This window comes from Sylvia atricapilla, chromosome Z, assembly GCF_009819655.1.
Source record: "Sylvia atricapilla isolate bSylAtr1 chromosome Z, bSylAtr1.pri, whole genome shotgun sequence".
Classification (NCBI taxonomy): Eukaryota; Metazoa; Chordata; class Aves; order Passeriformes; family Sylviidae; genus Sylvia; species Sylvia atricapilla.
Genome location: NC_089174.1, coordinates 25,625,870 through 25,646,431, shown reverse-complemented (window position 1 = coordinate 25,646,431; position 20,562 = coordinate 25,625,870). Strand labels below are relative to the sequence as shown.

Sequence of the window (20,562 nt, the reverse complement as noted above, 5' to 3'; positions counted from 1 at the left end):
CCTGACCCTGGACACGTCCCATCTTTGTGAGGGGAAAACATGCTCTCAAACACATTGCCACCTTTCAACTTTTTAACTGCTCAGTGGACACACACAGCAAGGCCATGCAGAGGAGACTCTTGCAAAGCCCTTGTTTACAGTTCCTGTGACCACACCAAGCCTGCAACCTTTCATCTAGCACAAAACATTTCAGCCCATTGACCAGTTGCAAATTGTGGTGGGGCATGTTTTGTTATATGAGTTATTTCTAGAAAGTTCAATATAAAATGGTTTGTTCTTTGTGCCCCCCTCCTGTTCCTTTCTTCCTGTTCCTTTGTTCATCCCCAAGTTGTTTGTCAAATATTCATTAAGTGTCAATCATTAGTTTGACACATAACCCTCTGGTCCTGTCAGTCACTCTGGAGCCTCTCCTTGCATCCAGAAAATTCCAAGAGAGGCATTGAGTGATTGGGCAGAATCAAGGGGGTCCCCTCCCAGTTGGTTTTGATCTGATATTGCACCTGTATGTTATGTTAAGAGTCACTCCTTACTTTTCTGTTGTTGGTTTGTCACTGTACCCCATTCCTGAGACCCACCCCCCTTTATAAGTTGCTCCCCTCAGATCCTCAGAGTCTCTTCTGACACAGAGCCCTGGGATGAGGATCCACCTGAATCAATAAACTCTGTAGCCCTTTCTCTGAAGGGTCCCTCCTTTTATCTCCTGCCTTCACCGTGTCACTGCTCTTGGTCAGCCAAGAACCCCCAGTGGCTGAGCCGGGCCACACAGGCACTGCAAAACAAATGAACTAGATACTCCAAAGACAAGTCTCTACTTTGACAAATATTGCTAAAAAAGGCAAAGCAGACATGGTCTGTCAGTGGCCTCATGTAGGAAAAATTACGAAGATCACGCTTTATTGAACATCTGAGGGTTTAAAGACAAAAGAGATGCACTGAAAACTGGTATTTACTAGCCTCACTGGACACAGAATTATTTGTTGTTGTCTACTTTCCTTAGTGATTAGCTAGCAGTTTACTTTTGATGGTGTCAGAAGATAATTCAGAAGGTAATTCAGCTGTACATTCCAGTAGCGCATCTGAACCTGATGCTATCACTAGGGACTAATGGATAGCTAATTCATGCAGCAAGCCAGTGGCAAAGCATAATCTCAAAGGCGTGCGGGGTTGTGAAAGGGAGATGGGGTCTGGTCTGCATCCCAAACTGCTCTTAGCCACCCTGATAAAGCCTCTTGAAAACCGTCCTGTGTTTGCCTTGCAGATTCAAAATTGAGAAGGTTTTCAATTCTCATCCTACTGATCATTATATCATAGTCAAATGGGTCTTAGCATGAGTCAGAGGGGTAGAAATATTATTGATAAATGCTGTCTTCATTAAATCAACTACTTGTTTTGAAATTTGTTTTCCTTATCAGCTACCAGATCCTGCCAAGAATCTGAATGATTTGGGAATTAATTTTGTCCTTTAAAAAATGGGGGGAAAGGCCCCAAACTGTCAAAGTTGAATTCCTACAAGCATATTTTCATCTTTCAATTGAAACAAGGTATGAAACAAACAAACAAACACATACACAACAAGGAACAAAATCATAGGACTGTAAAACTTTACTAAATATGTAGGGCACCTAATATGAAAGTGTAGTACTAATTTTGAGCTTAGGAACATATTAAATACTGCATCCTGAAAAATCAGCTGAGCTCATTTAAGCTGCACACTGAAGTGCTAATATTTTAAAACAGCAGCCAAAACAAAAGCAAGTACAAAATGATCATCTCCCACGATGTAAATAGCCTTCTTACAGTGAAAAATGCTCAAAATGGCCTCTTAAACACACATAAGCCTACTAATGAAAAGATAGGGCCCTTTTACACTGGTGACTAGTAATCTAATACTGCCATTTAACGGGGCCCAAAAGAATGTAAGAATTGATAATGATAACAAACAATGAAAGAGAACCATACCAAAGGTTTCAACTTACTGCCATGAGAGGAAGTGTAACTGGAGACACACACTTCTGGTTTGCCACCTATAATAGTCCCTTGACTGATAATTCCCTACTCTGCAATACGGGTTCACTTTCTCTGTAATTCACTCCTGCCTTCAGATGGCAGACAGAGAAGATGTATTTTCATCGGCAGCCGGAAGCATGAGAAATCATGTCATTTGGGGCAGGAGAGTTGCGTGTCAGTAAAGAGACAGGTGTCCCGCTCTCTAAACTTTTTGTCAGGCTATGCTTGAACTTAAAGAGTGATGATTTTTCCCATCTTATCCTCTGTAAGTTGCTCAGATGTTTTGGGATAACTTGCCTCTCTTTGGACTGTAAACACCCTGTCCCTTGATGCTGCAGGCCTGTGCCACTGAGAAAAGCAGAGCAAGCTGAGAGGGCAGCTCATAAGCCTGTGGCATGTAGCAAGCACTCAACACATTCAGAAGAGTCAGGTCTGCCCTGAGGGCATCTGCTCCATGTTAACTCCACAGTGAGGGTCTGCCTGTCCAGTGCCAGAACTTTCTTTACTAGGACTCACCGCAATTTGTAGTCTCAGTGTCTGAGCACTCTCCTGCTGCTGCTCAGTGACTTACATGACACCACTGCTCCCTGCACTGCTTGGGTGACCTTGTTGGACCAACAGCTCTCTAAAGCCCTGTATTTCACTACAGAGCACAGCAATGAAGTCTTTAGAGCAGGCTCAGAAGTCTTCTGCCGAGACAATTTTATGTCAATGGCTTCTGTCCTCCCTACGTATAAGGGCCAGATTTAATTGTTCCCTCCCCTTTCTGGGTGCACATTGAATGATTTGCCAGGACAATACACTGATGTACACATCCTGTCTCCTTTAACACGACTGGATTTTAGTGTATGTTCACTAACCCTTTTAAGAAGCAGGACAGGTTTTAAAACTTGTAGTGAAGTAGATATAAGACTCCAAAGCTGTGCAGTCATTGTTATTGGAGAGCTATTTTACTGACTACAAAAGCAACCTCTAAAAAATTGCTATCAAATCATGTATATGGCATTTATGTGTGACCCTGTAACAAAGGGAAGAGTGAGTACATAAGCCTCTGAGAGAGTGCATGTGCATGTACTCAAGGAAAAAGGAAGGAACTATAACAAATAGCAATTACTTGCTCTGCCTCAAGAGACCAAATCCTTATCTGAGTTGCAGAAAAGCCTACCTAAGCCTAATGAGAGGTGTTCTAGCATAAAGAACTGGACTCTGCCTCACTATTTCTAGTGTTTTCTTTCTCTAGCAGTTTATTCTACACCTTCTTTGGGGATATAAATCCAAACATGGGTACAGACTCCTGACAGATCAAAGGGAAAGTGGTCAACTGGTTTCAGGAAAGCTCCAAGTCACTTAAAGTCTGAGGATTTGGTGATTTCTCTGTTCAAGGAAATCAGCTTCTTTTCAGTCAGGAAGATCATGAATTAGGACTGCAGATACTTGTGGCAAAGCTTGGTATTAAATTGTTATGTTCAAATGCACGGCATGGAACATGTTGTCATTGACATTTTAATGACCTTTCCTGTCTGGAGCTCTACTTGAAAATCAGTGGCTTGATGAGGCTCATCACTGCAAATACTTAAGCTGACTTAGTGACAGAAGGGTGAAGGTATGAACAAAAGGAAATTATAAAAAGCAAGCCTTGCTCTGGCTTTTATAAGCAAAAGAAGAGCAGAAATTTCAGCTGTATTTGCAGGCCATGTAGCCCTTGATGTGGTTCCTCCCACTCCCTTCTGGGGAACAGAGAGCACCAAAGGAAGAAGGCAGTAAGCTTGCTGAAGCAGGCAGGAGAGCTGACCACTGCTGAATAGGGAGCTCATTAATAAGAAACATGTTCTGTATAGAGGGTGCCTAGTTTGAGTACATGTATTAAGAGACAGCTCCTTTTACAGCTAATTGTCCTTTCAGCCACTCTCATTGGAACGAGAGAGGAAGAAAAAGCTCCTGTAGCCTCAAGTTATTTCTAGTGTAGTGTCACTTGGACTCTCAAATACAAGTTTATACTTCAGGAAAAAAGGAATAAAAAATAAGGAAAAGAAGGACTGGCTTTTCATGGTGGCTGTTAACTATGCTGGGGGCTTCTTCAGTCTGGGACTTTTTATTCCACACCTCTTTTTTCCACACATCTCTACTGTTTGATTTGAAACATATAAAGACAAAATTCTTCTTTAACCTTATACTTGACTATTTAAGAAAACATTAGCAGGGGTCTTACTGCAGCCCTTTCTTTGCTTTTGCCTAAGCACAAATCCCTTAAGAGCAGAAACTGCACATTCTTAGGTGCAGCCAGGGCTGGGGGCTCCTGACAGGTCCCAGCCCACTGACCCCAGCAAAAGGGCAGGACAACTAGGGTACAGCTCTAGCCCAAGGCATCCCTATCCCTTGAGTCAGAGATGAACAGCCAGGACTGAAATGTGAGTCCTGGGCCAGTGAGAAGGGGTGGGGAGAGGAAGCTCCTCGGGAGGCTGGGCAGGGAGAACAAGGCTTGGTAATACCCTCAGGGCCTTGGAAACAATTAAAAGAACCAAAGTCATTTACTTGTAAAGATGGATGCTTTAAAATTAGTCTCCTGTATTAAGGGTTTAAACAGGCTTCAAGAGAGCCTTTGCCTACTGATCTAATTCTACTTTTTATCAGGCATTGCTGCACTGTTTCATGAGGAAATCCTGTAGCATTACGCCCAAAACAGTAAGCAAGCACTGATCCTACTGTCAACTCAAATGATAGATCTCATATAACTAATTAACATACATCATTGTACCATTCAAAATGACCACAGAATGCTACTGAAACATCTGTGAGGCTACTGGAACTGAACTGCAGGCATCAGCTGGGTCTGCAGGAGTTTATCTGTTTATAACAAAATCTGATTTCATAGCCCTGGACCATTTTTCTATTGTGTTAAGGTGGAGATTAAGTTTTCTTCATGACGTATTTCTAGGCTGCAAGTAATAATTACATTTGCTAAACCTTTAAGTTTGCTAATTTATCAGTCCAGATGAGAAATTTCAGAGTTGCAACTGAAGTTGAAAGCCCTATTTAGTGTATGTTGCACAGAAATTACTAACAGCCAGTATAAGAATTTTAATGATGTCTATCTCCCCACCACTGGAATATGCACAACTTTAGTTGATGTTTCCTCTCATTAATGAAAGCCTCTTGCATTTCTTGGTAACAGTAAGATTCAACCCTCTCCAAAAGAAAAGGAAAAAGAAAGAATGATAAAAAAGAGAGAAAAAGAGAGGGGGGAAAAAAAGCCAACCTTGGAAAAAGGCTGAAGCTATGAGAACTTAGGAAATACTGACCTAGAAAAAAGAAAATTTCCCGAGGGAGAACTGTAGTTCAGAGTAATGCTATAGGGTGTTTAGTGCAGAGAGCTACATAAAGTGCTAAAAGTGAAATCAGAGCTCTCTTTCTAAAGCAGAACAAAGCTGGCACATTAAGTAATGACTGTACGCCTCCAGTTCCCTCTGATACAGGGAGATAAAGGCTCAGACTTCCTATATGGGCTTCATATCTTTCGCAATTTCGAGTCCTTGGATAATTTCAAAATATCTTTGAAAACTCCAATTTTTTCAGTTACCTTAAGCTCCTTGTTAAGTGGTCTGTTCTAGTTACTCATGGCACCTTGTGCTATCATCTATGATAGGCTGTCACTGTTATTAAGAGGTAGCTATAAATATGAACTATGCTATATAGATTTGTAGTGAAACGTTCTCTGTCTCAAACACTGTAGGCTAAAGAGAGATACATTAACATAGTCTAAGATAAGGAAAAAGGTGCAGTTCAATGCACAAATTGTGATAAAAGGAAAGAGAGAACTAATCAAGGGTCAAGCTCACAAATGTATGCAGAAAGCTTTCAGACATGCAGAGTTTTGGTGGAATCAGATGGATGTAAGAGGGCTTGATAAACTGGCAAATGGCACAGAGAGGGGAGAGGAGAAGAGGAGAGAGTGTAGCAAACAAACAGTAGAGTGAGATTCTGCAACAGAAACAGGAGGACAGTACTTCTGTCAGTTGTGACAGTGACAAGACTGATGCTAGGAACGAAATATGAATTAGACTCCCTGCCTGACTCTTACTGGTTCTCTGAGAAGAGCCAGAGTGGAGAATTGTAGAAGGGCATTATAGTGTCCTGTGTTTATGCCAGTTTTTATTATCAACAATCCCTCATGCATGTTTTAGGATGGATTCAGGAATTCTTCAAATTCATGTCCTTTGGGGATCCTGTTCAGACAGCAGAGTGACAAGTGTGACTTGAGACTAAATGGTTAAGCCCAGCCAGTGCACCTATCAGAAGCAAGGAGGGGATACATGACACAGAATTAGCTCTGTGACTTCTTAGGAGCTACCATAGGCCACCAGGGAATTATAAAATTACAAAACTGAAGCTATGTTTCCCTTATCCCCCATTTTCATCAGCTCTAGGTAGCCCTGGTAGCCAGCCAGCTCAGTTGGTTAGACCCCTGTCCTGTTTCAGTCCCTAGAGCTCCATGATAGCTCAAAAAGCATCCCATCCCTCCTTTGCTGGTCACATCCATTTTTTTTTCCACTGCAAATATCACAGTAGCAGTAAATATCGCAGCAAATATCGCAGTAGCTCCCTGGCTGAGTGTTTTTGAGTGTGTGTGATGGGCTTGCACTGACACACCTTTCATTTCTCTAGCTGCATTTACAGGGACAGACTTAGAAACTTGAATGTACAGCATAAGCCCTGCTTCACCTTTGCAAGACAGAAGCAAGGTCACTGTTAGCTGCTGCTGAAAGAGCAGGATGGCAGAGGTCAGATAGAGGTAGCAAAAAGCATAATCCCACCCTGTGGAAAAGAGAGTGTAAATGTATCTGTATCATGATGCTTCTGCTGTCCCTTTTCAGTGACCAGCCTCTGCAGCTCTTAGTTCCCAGGGGTATAAATTGTATTGCTGCTTCAGTTTGCTCTTCCTGTAGATGCTCACACAGTGGTGAGATGACCCTGGCAGCTGCACATCAGCACTTGGACATGTGGGTGGATACCCTCTGGCATTGGGGAGTGCTGAACCAGACAGTAACACTCACTGTGGCACAGCCTTTATGGTCAGTATGACAAGAATTAAATCAAAAAGAAGGCTATGAAGATAGGTGGAGGAAAACAATAAATGGCAATAGATGTTAGCCACTCTTACAGACTTCAAGGACACAATAAAACTGTAACATTAACTGTTATTTTAACGGTTGCTTACCCTGTATCAATCAGAGTAATTCCAGTTACTATGACACTCAAACCACACTAAATCAAAATCATCAACAGTGGGAATTTATAAGATATGTTTTGCTGCGGTAGCATTAATGGTTTAGGCGGAAAAGTCAATGGTAAGTTTCAACACAAAAGCCATCTGAGCCTTTACTATAGAAGTAATAAGGCATTTATTATTTCAAGAGCCCTGCATTCACAATATCCCCTTTTTCAAAGAAAACACCCCTTCCTTCCCATTTTTTTATGAGGCTAACTTGTAGTATGTCACCACTGTGAGACTTCTGAATGTGTTCAGAACAAGACAGTAATAGTAAGCCACAGATGAATGATGTGTAGTAAAAATCAATAAACCTTATAACTATTCACTAAGGGAACTGATTTTATGCCTATAAAAATAAAACAATTATAGCAATATTAATGGCAGATTCATCATAGTAATATAAAAGTCCAAGTGTGCTTGTCTGTTGGGAATCTTTAATTCATCCTTCTGTATTCAGTATTCACAAAGTAGAAGAAATGGAACCAACTTCAAGAACAACCTTTAACTTGCAGTAATTCACCCTGTCAAAAGAAAAAAAACAAACCAAAAAACACAAACCCAACAAACACAGAACAAAAAAAAAACCCCCAAAAATGTAAAACTTTAAAAACCAGTTTTGACAATCAATGTAACTGGGATATGCAGAAAAGGAAAAAAGTTAAAGCCTCAAAAACCTGACCAGTAACTCTGATTTTTTTTCATGTCATGATTAGCGATTTCATGTTACTGTATACTGTGTTAACTGCATTGTAACAAACCAGGTGGTATAGCCACATGAAATATTTATCTTGTGGTAATGCAGGTTAGACACAGCAAAGGAATTTTTTTTTAAATTGACAGGTCCTTTGTTTTTAGGCATCTATTAATTTTTGGGAGGAAGGGCAATACAAATATAATAGGAAAAATTTGCCTATAATTTATAGCATAAAGAGCTGCTGTAAAACAGGTATTAGAGACTTCAGTTCTACTAATACCATCCAAAGTGTTACCATGGGCCTTTTTTGAGCCTATCAGGGTCAACAGAAAGAGGTCCATCTGCCATCTGGCTTGGACTCTGCATTGCCTGCTGGAAGAGGACAATGGCACAGGCCAGCAGGAGCACGACTAGGAGCTGTGCCATTGCTGCACCCTCTGATATCTACAGTTATGACACATCTTTCAAAGTGGCTCAAGAACACCCAGAAATAAAATAAAAAATAAAAAATAATAAAAAAAAAAAAAAAAAAAAAAAACCAAAAACAAAAACAAAAAAAAAAACCAAAAAAACCCAAACCTTTCATTATTCTGATTGCCAAATTATTTAAGGCAAGTAAAAACATGAAAGCATTTGATATAGGTTTTACGTAAAATAAACTAGGTTACAGCATAAAACAAGTAAACAGGTAATGGCATTAAAGTCTCTCCTCTAAATCTGAGTAATTGTAAACATTAAAAAAAAGACTGCAGGACTATTCAAGTAATAGAACAATCACAGATGTCTTCTCATATGCAGGCTATTAGGTTATCTGCCATTCAAGATTATCAAAAAAGACATTTCATTATTCACAGATGCTCATTATCTCCATTTAAAATCTATACATTATATACAACACAGTTTTTGTGGTACTAGAATCCCCATGCCTTCCAAAGGTATATTTTTCACAATACACAATTACAATGAAACAGTGAATACAGTAACATTTTACACTGATGCATCTTAATAGGAACCACCAAATAGACATCTACATTGTACCAAAGTGTCATCACAGTTAGCCTCTCTGAGAGCTTGTGGGAAATACCAGAAGGGTATGCAAGGTTCAGGCACACTGATACATAACATTATTTATTTACAATTGGAAAGGAAAAAAGAGAGAAGAAAAAAAGGAAAAGAAAGAAGAAGAGAAAAGAAACAAACAGCCTTTTGCGGTTAACGCCTTCTAAACATGACAAATACATATCTCCATTTAGTGTGTGGTTCGCAACTTAGCAGCAGACCCTGTGTGCGAGCCTTGGTACTGATACAAAAAAAGTAAAGAATATATATATATTTTTATATATATATGTATATATATATATACGCATATATATATATATATAAAAACAGAAGTCTAATTACAGCAACATTTGTTACTCTGTGATAAAATCTGCAATTTACAAAAATGAAATGACTGGTTTTTGCCTGCCATTAAGGCATTTCAAATTAACACCATGGAACTGATGTCTGTAATAAAGCGCTTCCTCATGTGATCCAGTCACATGACAATGTTCATCCCCAAATTCATCATTCTCTGAAAAGAGAAAGAAGAAGGTTTTAGTAAGCAGCATCCTTTCCTCACACTTTTTTTTTTCCTCCACCTCGAATACATAATGAAATGAAATCTGTACAAATATCCTCAAACCTAAGAAGAAAAGACAGCAAGCCCTGTCCTCTCATCCCTCCCCTTCCAGAAACAGCATCCTAAGAAGTAACCTGTGCCAGGATTTTTCTTCTGGATTCTGAAACCCTATCACCCATCAGCTCTTCCAGGGCTGCAAACCTTTCTTACTCAAATAATTCTAGCTAATGGTTGCTTGTGTCAGCATCAGCTTTCAGACAGGCACCTGTAAACATGGAACTTCACAGTTCTATTCATTACATTAAACTCTGAATCTTAACACAGCAGCAATGAACGAAACCCTGATGTTGAAAGATGCTTTGGAATTTTCACTTGATATGGCATCATCATAATGCAGAAGTTTTCCTCTTGACAACCTAATAAATAACTGAGAGGCTTTTGGGCATATAAAAGTATAACATGGGTGTGCAGCTTATATACAAAGCCATCTCCAACAAGCTCCCAAACGAACCTCTCTAAAAGCAAGATCAGCAAGCCTGGCAGACTTGCAGAATAGGTAAAGTCCTCAGTTTTTCTGGTCATGCATGGAGCCAACTGAACATTAATTTTGAACTAATTTTATTAAAAATTTGTATCTTAAATTACATTTCATAATCTCTTTCTTGTTTTATCTTAATACCAATCCTTAAAACACACTCTATGGAAAATCTCAGAAGACAGACTACTTGTTCTTTCTTAATTACCTATGTTACAATTAAAAAACACAACTAAGGACAAAATGTCATTCCAAGAACAAAACTTCAATTAGCCCAAAGTACCAAAATTTTCCTCAACCTTAAAAACTGTGTAATACAAAGAAATGCACTCCATCAGGCGGAAAAAAATCTGTGATTTTCTTTCTCCTCTCTATGTTACGAAATATAATTTATTGGCTATTTACCTTCTTTGTGCAGGAAACATACCAGATGCAGATGCCTGTGCAGCCACCTGCTGAGTGGCAACAAGGGCAGCAGAGGTCAATCCTGAGGGAAAGAAGAAACAAAGGAATGTTGATGTACTTCTGGTTTTAATGGATTTTTGTGGTCAGAGAAATGGTAGGAAGGATCTCTAAGGCAAACAACGAGAAAATGTAGGGGGGTTAAGACTACATAAATGACAAGTACTGCAAGCAACACTATTAAGACAGTCTGCCCAGTATGATCAATATATCTTTCTGTAACAAAATGAATTGTTTTTGACAGATATTCTACAAGAAATTACAGCATTTTTACTTGCTGCATTCCTTTCCAAATACTGCACTGCATGATGCTAAGTGGTTTGTATGAGAGTTCATGAATAAGAAGCTCAATAGAAATACTAGGTACCAGGAAACAAGCATCAAAACACAGAAACAATGTGCCATTTGCTCACGATACAATACTTTCATAATAATTTACCATTTTTGCTGTTTTGCTACTGAACAAGCATAATGCATCCCAAAAGGCATTTGGTATCACTGAATCACACTGAGAAATATCAAGACTTTTATGCAGGAAAAATAAGTGCTGAGGCACCAAGTCAATGTAAAGATGAAATGTCATTTAGCCACCAACTGTGGTAGCATATACTTTGCTGCATGGGAGGAAACCGCCTTTTAATTCCACCAGAGTCCACAATTAGAGAAAAAACATTCAAAGACTGGTATAAAACCTAGGGAGAATAAATCGTATCTCACTGTGCTGTTTTTTCCCTGACTGCAACTTTGCGCACGGCATTTGCCAAAATACAAAGAGTCCTCTTTCAAACAGTTAAATTAAAACAAGCACAAACCCTTGTGACTGCAATGCCTTGTACATAAAGTATGTTCAGTATAAAAAGCTTTTGTCTTTGCTACACTTCCTCCATTGCTTACACAACTCTAATTATACAAAAAGAAGGTTGTTTGGTTTGGATATTTCACTGCCTTTCAGCCAGTTAATGTCAGTCTGCAGGAGGAATCAAAACGTTCATGTGGATGAGAGCCTAACTGGTACATCTTTAATAATGCTCTGACACCCAGTTTTGGAAACAAAACTTGGTATTTTTCAGGCATGAAGCTACTAATTTATTACTAGTACATGCTGTGATTTTCAAGCCTTCTTCCTAAACATAAAGCAGTTCTGTTTTAACAGCCAGGATCTCTATTCCAAATGGTTCATGTAGCCACAATTTCCAGTGTCAAGGCAACAACCCCACAAGGCAAGGTAGTCCATTGACAATTCTCTGCTCACCTTGAAATGGGTCATACTGTCCGGGTATAAGGGGGTAGCCCATTCCAACATGTGTGTGGTGGTGTGTATGGAGATGCCGCTGGCTGAAAGGAGAATGGCGGTCTCGTTCTCTTTCTGCTTCCCGTTCACGCTCAGCTGGTGATTTTTCCACAGGCTAGTAGCAGAAAGTGAAAGAAAACTGACATGAGAATTTTAAAAGGGATGAAATCACAACAAAACCATGTGCTACTACCTGTCAAAAACCTTCTGAACAACGAATTATGAAGCTACCTCTTCTGAGGAAGCATCTCTACTGGAATACTTGCACTTGATTCTAATCTAAAGCTAACCTTTCTGGTTAATGGAGGATTTCCCCACGCACAAAGACTTTGAGGCAACACACTGCATTTTGAAGACACCACAGTGACTTCTAATTTTGGGGTCCCTGAACCTCAGCTGGCTTGCCAATGCCTGAACAGCCTAGGTGAGCTGCTGAAAATGGATGTTAATTAATCCTCAACCTCCTAAAGCTCTCTGGGGATCAAGTTTGACTGAATAGCAGAAAAACGTTTTAGAAAACAGAATGAGAGTCAATGACTTGCTCACAATTAAAACCAGCAACAATTTATCTAAAAGTGAAGTAACAGTATTCGTTCCAATTTTGTAAATCTTGTTTGTAAATCTTCAGAAATGGGGGCTGGTGATCAGCTATTTGGAAGATGTGGATTCTTGGCAAATACAAGAAGGGGTTATTATCAAATCCCATAGCCCAACTTCTCAATTCATTATGTATCCAAACAGGAGGTTCCTGTTTAACTGCAAAAAATCTGTGCACCAGGAGGTATCTCTGAATCTGTATTTCTACATGAGTCCATTCAAGACAGGAAACCTCAGCACAGAACTGTGTAAAATGTGTTACTTCCAGTTTATGCCACAGAAGCATTCTGACTATAAATTGCTTTTATTGTACACAGCAGTATAAAGAAGAATCATGCATTCACAGCTTTATGCTAGGTTGTGTGCTTCCCACGATTATGTTCCTCCTCTGCCCCTTCCTGTATCTGACAGTCTTCAGTAAGAACAGACAAAGCCTTACAACAGGTGACTTGCTGCGATACTGGTTGGCATGCTGCTGGAGCAAATCCAGCGCTTTGGACTCAGTGGTTGATTTTGCATTGATGCTCGGGCTGGTATTGACCTTCTCTGCCTCTTCTCTCCCTGACATCTTCCCATAAACTGGATAATGAAATCCTGGAGAGAGATAGGCCCCTGTGGGTAAACAATAAATACCACATCAAGTTACTGTTTTTACATTTTGATTATATCAAGGTAGGAGGAGACAATGTTAGAATGGAGAATTACATCAAAAGCAGATCACATGACTACCAAATGGCACCACTGTTCTTCAATTTCATCGCCTAATTTACCCTGATGAATGGAGGTTATAAAGAGGGTTGAGTTGATAGCCATTCCGGACATTTATGGGTCCTCTTTAAGTAAAAAGAATAGTAACTATAATGGTTCTGACAGTAAGGGCTTAGAATATTTTTATAGGCAATAAACTATCTGTCAGTCTAACAGCAACAGCAGATTGTCAAGTGTTGAGAAACTTGAGAGTTCATAAAAGGAACATCTTGTATTAAATCAATTTCATCTACAGAACTTTTCCCAGTGGAAGCACAAGCAACACAACATCACGCATTAAGCTTCTAATTTAGCCTAGCTACAAACAGAAATGTTAAAATGCAGGCTTTACTGAACCTGAGGATGCAAATCATAACCAGAACGGCAAGGCAGAATTTGGAATACATACCAGGATAGCTGTGCATTAGGACAGGAGAGACTGCGCGATAGGCTGGATGGTTGGGATCGTACATCTGCGGATACGGATAAGCATGCAAGTACTGGATGTATGACTGATGCTGACTCATTGGTGAGGAAACTGCTACTCTAGCACCCCGAGAATCCTTCCAATTTACAGGAGTCTTTTGATCATCGTTTTTTATCTTGCTCTCATCCACTGATTGAGAATCAGAACGCTTGACCTCTTTAGGCTCCTCTTTAATGCTTGCTAATGAGAGAGGAAGGTTAGGCAGGGAACTTTCCTTGTTAGGTGTTTTTCTAGGGCTGTCTTCTTTTAACTTTTTCTCACGGTCAAGTTCTTCTGATTTTTGCTGATCAAGGTATTTGGGCTGATAGACATAATGATGCCATGTTCGTGAATCTGGATCCTAATACAGAGGAGAAAAAAATTGTTCTGAACTTAGATGTAGAACTAAGTTTCTTATTGATATTTCCCACATTTCAGTTAATGTATTTTTTATAGCTGTTTTAATACCATATCCTCATTACATAGAGGAGAGGTTTGCTTGCCACAGAGTGCCTCAAGCTCAAAGTCAAACCAATATTCCCATGAAGGAGCAAGAGTCTATTATCAAAATTTAATTCAATTGCTTCATCTTATATCCTTCTTCATGCCTTTAACTAGTTTAATCATGAAATACATATGCAATGTAATGAAGTTCTGAGACCATGTTATTCATACAACATTTTAATTAAAGCCCACAGAGATATTTTTCCCACTAGAGAGCAAGAACTATCTGTGAACCACAAAATTAGAGCTGGATAATGATATGCCAGAGCACTTAGAATACCTGGAACAATGCACATGAAAAGCTGATCTAGCTGGCAAGATTCTAATACTGCCTCCAGAATTACAAACATCCAGGACTCTGTGGAAGCCAAATATTAAAGCAGACTTTTTCAGCTGACAATCTCATTTTAAGTTTGTAAAGTTACAGATGGGCAAGTATTTATTAGATCATGATCACATGGTTCAAAGAACATGTACTGGGCACTGTAAATACTTTTTTACATAATATATTACACTGACCATTTTTATAAACATTTACAGAACTAGAGAGGGGAGTTCTTTACAACACCACACCAAATCAGTATGGATAAGTAAAAGGAAGACTTCTTTTTCTCATACAGGATATGCAAGAGATAATTGTCAGCATTTTCTCCAACTGACAGACATTTATGGCACACGCCACAGAAATATAAGCACGCAACTAAACACTTGGACAGTCTGGTTCAAATACTCACTTGAATCAGCAGACATCTTCTCCTACTTAGGGCTGTACCATCCCACTTCCTTTAGAGCTCTCTACTCCCACTCCCCTGATCCCACTGTACCTTGAAAGACAGCCTGTAAGGGTGAAGTCTGGGATGTACCATACACCAGAACATGAAAGCATCAAGCATTGAGGCTCCAGTTCAGAGCACGGAGACAGTCACATTGCCTCAAATGAAGGCAATGTGACATCCATGAAGGTCAGCATGAAGCCACTGGATAAAATTCTGGTTCCACTGAAGTCAATGGCAAAACTATCACTGACTTCAATGGAGAGAGGATTTTATCCATTGTGTAGGTCTGTAGGGGCTTGAGGTTGGTTGAGGAGAGAAGGGGAACTTAACTGCTTCAGAAAGGTCACCTTGGGTTAAGATAAAGAGCTGCGCTTTAAACCAACTCTTCAAAGAACCAGCTCACCCATCTTTAGTAAATGCCAACTGTCATTTAACACACAAAAAAAGAAACACTTCAAACCATGTTTCAAATCTACTTTAAGTCCTCTCACAATGAAAGCTGCTTATTTTGCTTGAAATTTCTTATTTCTGAACTCAGCAAACTGCTTAGAATTTACATCTAAAAGAAAAATCTAATTCTATTTTATTCATGCATATAATTTAAAGTAGTCTGTTCAGGTCTTAAGCCTGTGCTCCGTCACCACCTTACTAGACTTTTTAATTTATTTTTTTGTTCTGTTCAAACAGCTCAACTGGAAGGTTTATTGGTCTATTCACAGACTACAATACCATCTGGCATGAAAAAGGGATGGTGGAGCTTGTCTGGCTGCAGAGGTGGAGGAATGTAGCAGAATCAGAAAGAAAATGTCACATGCCTTAAAAGATAAACCAAGACACTCTTATTCCATTTCCTGGGATCTCACCTGTTTAAATCTCGTGGCTGGATCTACTCCTGCTTGCTTCATTGAGTCCATAACAGATTTCATCTCCACAGCCTCCTTTATAAGCTGGTGGTTTTCCATTTGTTTGGCTTTGAAAGTGTCAGACTGAAGCTGCTGCTGGTGATTGGAAAGGATCTGTGATTTGCTTGTCTCCTCACCTTTGCTAGGAACTAATGATCCTATTTTAGTGTTATTTTTGCTGGACTCTGGAGTTGAAGGGGCCTTTGAAATAGTGGCAGATGGAATATTCTTCTGCTTGTTGTCATCCTTCCCAATCTCCTTCAAGGGGGGGTCATTTTTCCTTTCACAGTCCCTCCCACATTGTGCCATTTTCTGTTCTGCTAGTCTCTGGTCCTCATAGTATTTTTCGTACTGCTGCCTGTAAGCAGGGTTGGAGGCCATTAAGGACTTTTGGTCCATATAGAGCCCATAGGCATACTGTCCATAATAAAGTGACTGAGCAAGTGCAGGGTGTCTTTGAGTTATTACTGACTGATGTTGTGGCTGCAAATTAGAGGAAGTGCTTTCACTTTTCTTGGCATCTGACAATTCTGCCTTCTCTTTCTTTTCAGCCTCTTCCTCAGCCTCTTTTTTAATCTTCAGCCCCTGTGGGGTACTGCTGTTCCCAGCTGCTGGGGCACTGACTTGTCCAGAGTGCAAGTAACTTGGGGAATAATAAGGATCGTAGCCATGGTAATAGGGAGAATGAGACTCTTTTGCTTGAGCTGATTGTGCTGTGGTTGAAGAATGTCCTTTTACAACACCATCTTTATTAGAAATAATATCTGATGGAGAGCTGGCCTTTGACCTCATGCCCTCTGACCTGCTGTCAGAGCCACCATCATCAGCCGCATCAGAAATATCTGAGTAAGCAGGGCTGTTGGTTTTAGCGGCCGTGCTGTCTGCGCCATTCTGTGTCAACACATGGAGTGGGGCCATGGCAGATTGTCCATTCACCAAAGTGCTGCATTCCATCCTGGAGGCACTCCCTATGGAAGGGCTGGGCGCATTGTCTGTGAATGTGTAAACTTTATCAGCTTCAGCCTTAATACTTGCCATCCTGCTCTCTTGAGACTCTGACAGTCCATTGGCTAGCCCTTCATTCTTGTTGAGATGGTCTTTTAAAAAATGTCCAGATAAGTCTTTTCCAGACCCTTTTGAATCCTCCAGCTTCCCCAGCTTAGAATCCATCTTGGGGCTGCCCGTCTCTTTGCTTTCTTTGTCCTTCAGCTTTCGCTTCTCCTTTTTCTTTTTGTCTTTGAGTGATGTGAGAGCTGGGTTTACAGTGCTTGGCTCTCCCATAATTGTGGGCTTTGGTTGAATGGGTTTCAGTGGAGGGCTCTTTGGTGTAGCCTGAACAATAGTAGTTGTTAGAGAGGGCAGTCCCGGTATTGTCCCTGTAGTTGTGGTTGTAAAGGCCGTAGTAGGTATAGCTATTAACTGGGGAGGAGTTGGTGCTGGCGCTGGGGCAATGGGCCTGGCTGTTTTCAGCTTGGAAAGGTTTTTATCCACTTTGCAATTGTTCGATTTCTTGCCTTTATCACCCAAACTCTTCTTGTCAATTAACCCTTCAGCCTCCAATTTTGGCATTTCAGTTTGCAAATTGCCATCTGCTACTGAGCAATTATCCAGTGTGGCTGCCATGTTAGAAATTACTGGAAGGCTGTTCAATTCACTGTTCAGATTCTTCTTTTTCCCAGAATTCTTACCAGTTTTGGAACTGATAACTGAACCAGGGCCATTGCTGGTCAGTTCCCTCTTTCCCTTGGGGGTCCCTGGGGTAGCAATGGAGGAAGGAGATGTCGGTGCTTTTAGTGGATCAAAGCCTGGCAAATTTGTGCTTTGCTCACTGCATTCAAGTGCCACATTACTCAGTGCTTCCTCGCAATCTGAAATTTTGTCTTCACTGTCAGGCTCAAACTCCAGTTTGTTTTCTGGGTCTAAGTGTGCATGAGCCTGATGGTAGCGTAATCCATTAATGTGCTTGTACTTCTTGTTGCAGTTGGGGTGAGGACAGTCAATGAGCACTGGGGAAGAGCAACCTTGGTCCAAAAAAGTAGTCTCAGGTTTCCCCTGTGGGGTGGTGGGAGTGCTTCTAGAGTTAGTACGAATGCGTTTTCCAGATTTACTGTCCTCTGAACTAGAGTTCAAATCCAGCTCCATAGGAGGCTTAGTTTTCCTCTTGTTTGTGGATGAGGGGCTGGCTTTGACTTCATCCATGGCGCAGTTTGGGGGTGTTCTGCGCCCACTTGAGTTAAGGCTGCCCCTCCTCCCCTTCCCATTGGCACCGCCTCGGTTTTTATTCTGAAGTCCTCTGGACTCTGCAAAACTCGCATCAGTCCCAGGTACAGCCGCAGCTGCAGCAGACCTTGCCCGCTTTCCCCTGCCCCGTCCTCCGCGCATTTCCAGGTCACTTGTTGGCGATTCACAAAACCTGTACAAACAATAGAATTCATCAGCAGGAGCCATGAACTAAGAAAACAAAAACCTGCGTCCCGTAAGAGAACATTCACACATGTTAAAGGAAATATGTCCTTCTGACAAATGAGAATGTTAGAGTGTCAAAGGGAAAGTCATTAAAAAAGGACAAAAATGGTAAGGACATACCCACTTAGAACAATGGAGCAAAAAATTTTGCTAACTTACAGAAATGTAAAATTTTAAAATTAACTGCTTTCTGACTGACTCCCATGTATTTCCCCTCCACTCTCAAAAACACAAAAGTAAAACAAAGAAGAGATTCCACACCATGTTTCACTCTGGAAGAGAGAACTACTTGTTTCTCTGGTGCATGTTTTCAATTATAACCAGTTGTACTTTACTAATCTCTGTACAGTCTCTTGCCTGAGATTAGGGGTTAAAATACAGCAGAGACAAAACAGACTCAGAATGTTTGCCTACCTAGGAGGGGCCCAGTCATGCTTTGTGCAGTCCAACAGTGTTCCAACGTAAGTCTTGTTCCTCCATGTAACGTTTACCACCAGGACACCTGTCAGTGAGAGAAAAATAAAGTATTATCACAGTTAGAACAATAACTGGGATATGCTTTTTGTTTTTCTCTTATTTTTTTCTTCTTTTTTTTCTTTTCTGTCCTTTCCCCACAAAGTGAGACGTTTACTCTCATTTGCTTTCAAACATTCTGGCGTATATTCTTCCTTTTTTCTGGTTTCAGTGACCTCAAGTTAAAACACACAGGAAAGACAGCAAACGACAAAGAAGAAGAATGGGTGCATGCATGTGTGTGTGCAAGACAGCTTGCTTGTGTGACTGTGTGTGTGTAATCAAGATACAGCTGACAGAAGGAAATGGGTTTTGCCATGTCCTGCTGTAAAACAGCAACACTCACCTCTTAATTTTGCTATTATTGCACATAATTGCTTTCACTTGGCAGCCAGCCAGCATAAACTAAGCACCAGTTACAGTGTTTAAATCAGAAGGTGACTGAGAAGAATAATCTGCTTTGCTTCGAACAATATGATAATGATGCTTCTATTTACTTGAAATTACTCATATCCAAATACATAAACATACACACTTATGCACTGCAAGTTTTGTTCAGCAGATACAGCTGGAAAAATGTACTATTTGCCTTGCTTTTGTTTCTATAGAAAGTGAGTGACTAGATATGAAAATTCAACCATACAGCAGAGAAAGTAGGAGTAACTGCAATATGTATTTATATAGGAAGAGGGATCCTTCAAAAAATCTACTGTAATTTAATTGTTTTTCCACTTACGACTTCTATGAAATGCAAATTTGCCTGCCTAAAGCAGAATTTCAATTTTGTTTTATTTGAATTATCCCTGTAAAATCTGTGAATGATTAGGTTGTTGTAAGTAACAAGAAAATAAATGTGGGGGATGTCATTCAAATGTTTTCAGGTTGCCCTCAAACACTTCCTCACATAATTTATCATCATGTCTATGGACTAACCAGCATAATGACCCCTTTAATTCATTAACTGCCACAGATAAACAGAAGGTAGTATTATTGAATCAGACATCTCTTCTCATTAGAACACACATTGAAATAAGAAAAAACATTTTATCTAACAAAGAAAGGCACAATACAAAATGTTCCAAATTTATGAAAGGTGTGAAGACACCAACTCGCAGCTGAGAGACTTGTTTTTCCTCTACACTTCCTTTATTCTATCTGCAGCGTCTCTGTAACAGATATGATTATGGCATTGTGCCAGAACATTTCCAGCTCATCCTTTTGCTTTGTCTGACCAGAGCAATTTCTAATTTTGCACTAAAGCCATCCCCCTCTGCTGCGCTGAGGTGAAGTTAACACGCAAGCAGCAGCTAATTTCCTCCAGGGTCATTCAACAACAGGGAAGTATTTTAAATGTTGTTAGCCGAAGTGCCAGGGAAGAAGATATTTTGTTGAAAATTCTCTGTAACAGATTTGAAATTTATCTCCCATATGGTTTTTTATCGTGATTAGGCAACTGGAATTTTGTACACTGGGGTGAACTGGTCTAAAGCATGGAAGACAAACTGTACTTCCAGCCAGCATCAATCAGATTTTCAGGCCTAGAAGTACCATGGTGAAGATGTTTAAGTAGAGACTTGATGTGGCACTTAGTCCCATGGTCTACTTGACAGGGTGGTGTTGGGTCACAGGTTGGACTTGATGATCTCAGATGTGCTTCCCAACCTGATTCTGCAATCAGGGTTAAAATACCATGCTGTATTTTTATGACCTAC

The 20,562-nt window shown here is 40.2% G+C and overlaps 1 protein-coding gene across 1 annotated transcript in view; it reads right to left on the bottom strand.

The window, feature by feature from the left end:
• Positions 1-10,527: 10,527 nt before the first annotated feature.
• The window catches only part of ZNF608 (zinc finger protein 608), a 79,088-nt gene continuing 69,053 nt past the window's right edge, over positions 10,528-20,562 (bottom strand). The window contains exons 4-9 of the mRNA XM_066339919.1: positions 18,752-18,839; positions 15,833-18,284; positions 13,633-14,050; positions 12,916-13,088; positions 11,841-11,994; positions 10,528-10,613 (exon numbers count right to left, since the gene is read on the bottom strand). Coding sequence (XP_066196016.1) covers positions 10,528-10,613; positions 11,841-11,994; positions 12,916-13,088; positions 13,633-14,050; positions 15,833-18,284; positions 18,752-18,839 — 3,371 coding nt within the window. The remainder of the gene's footprint in view (positions 10,614-11,840; positions 11,995-12,915; positions 13,089-13,632; positions 14,051-15,832; positions 18,285-18,751; positions 18,840-20,562) is intronic.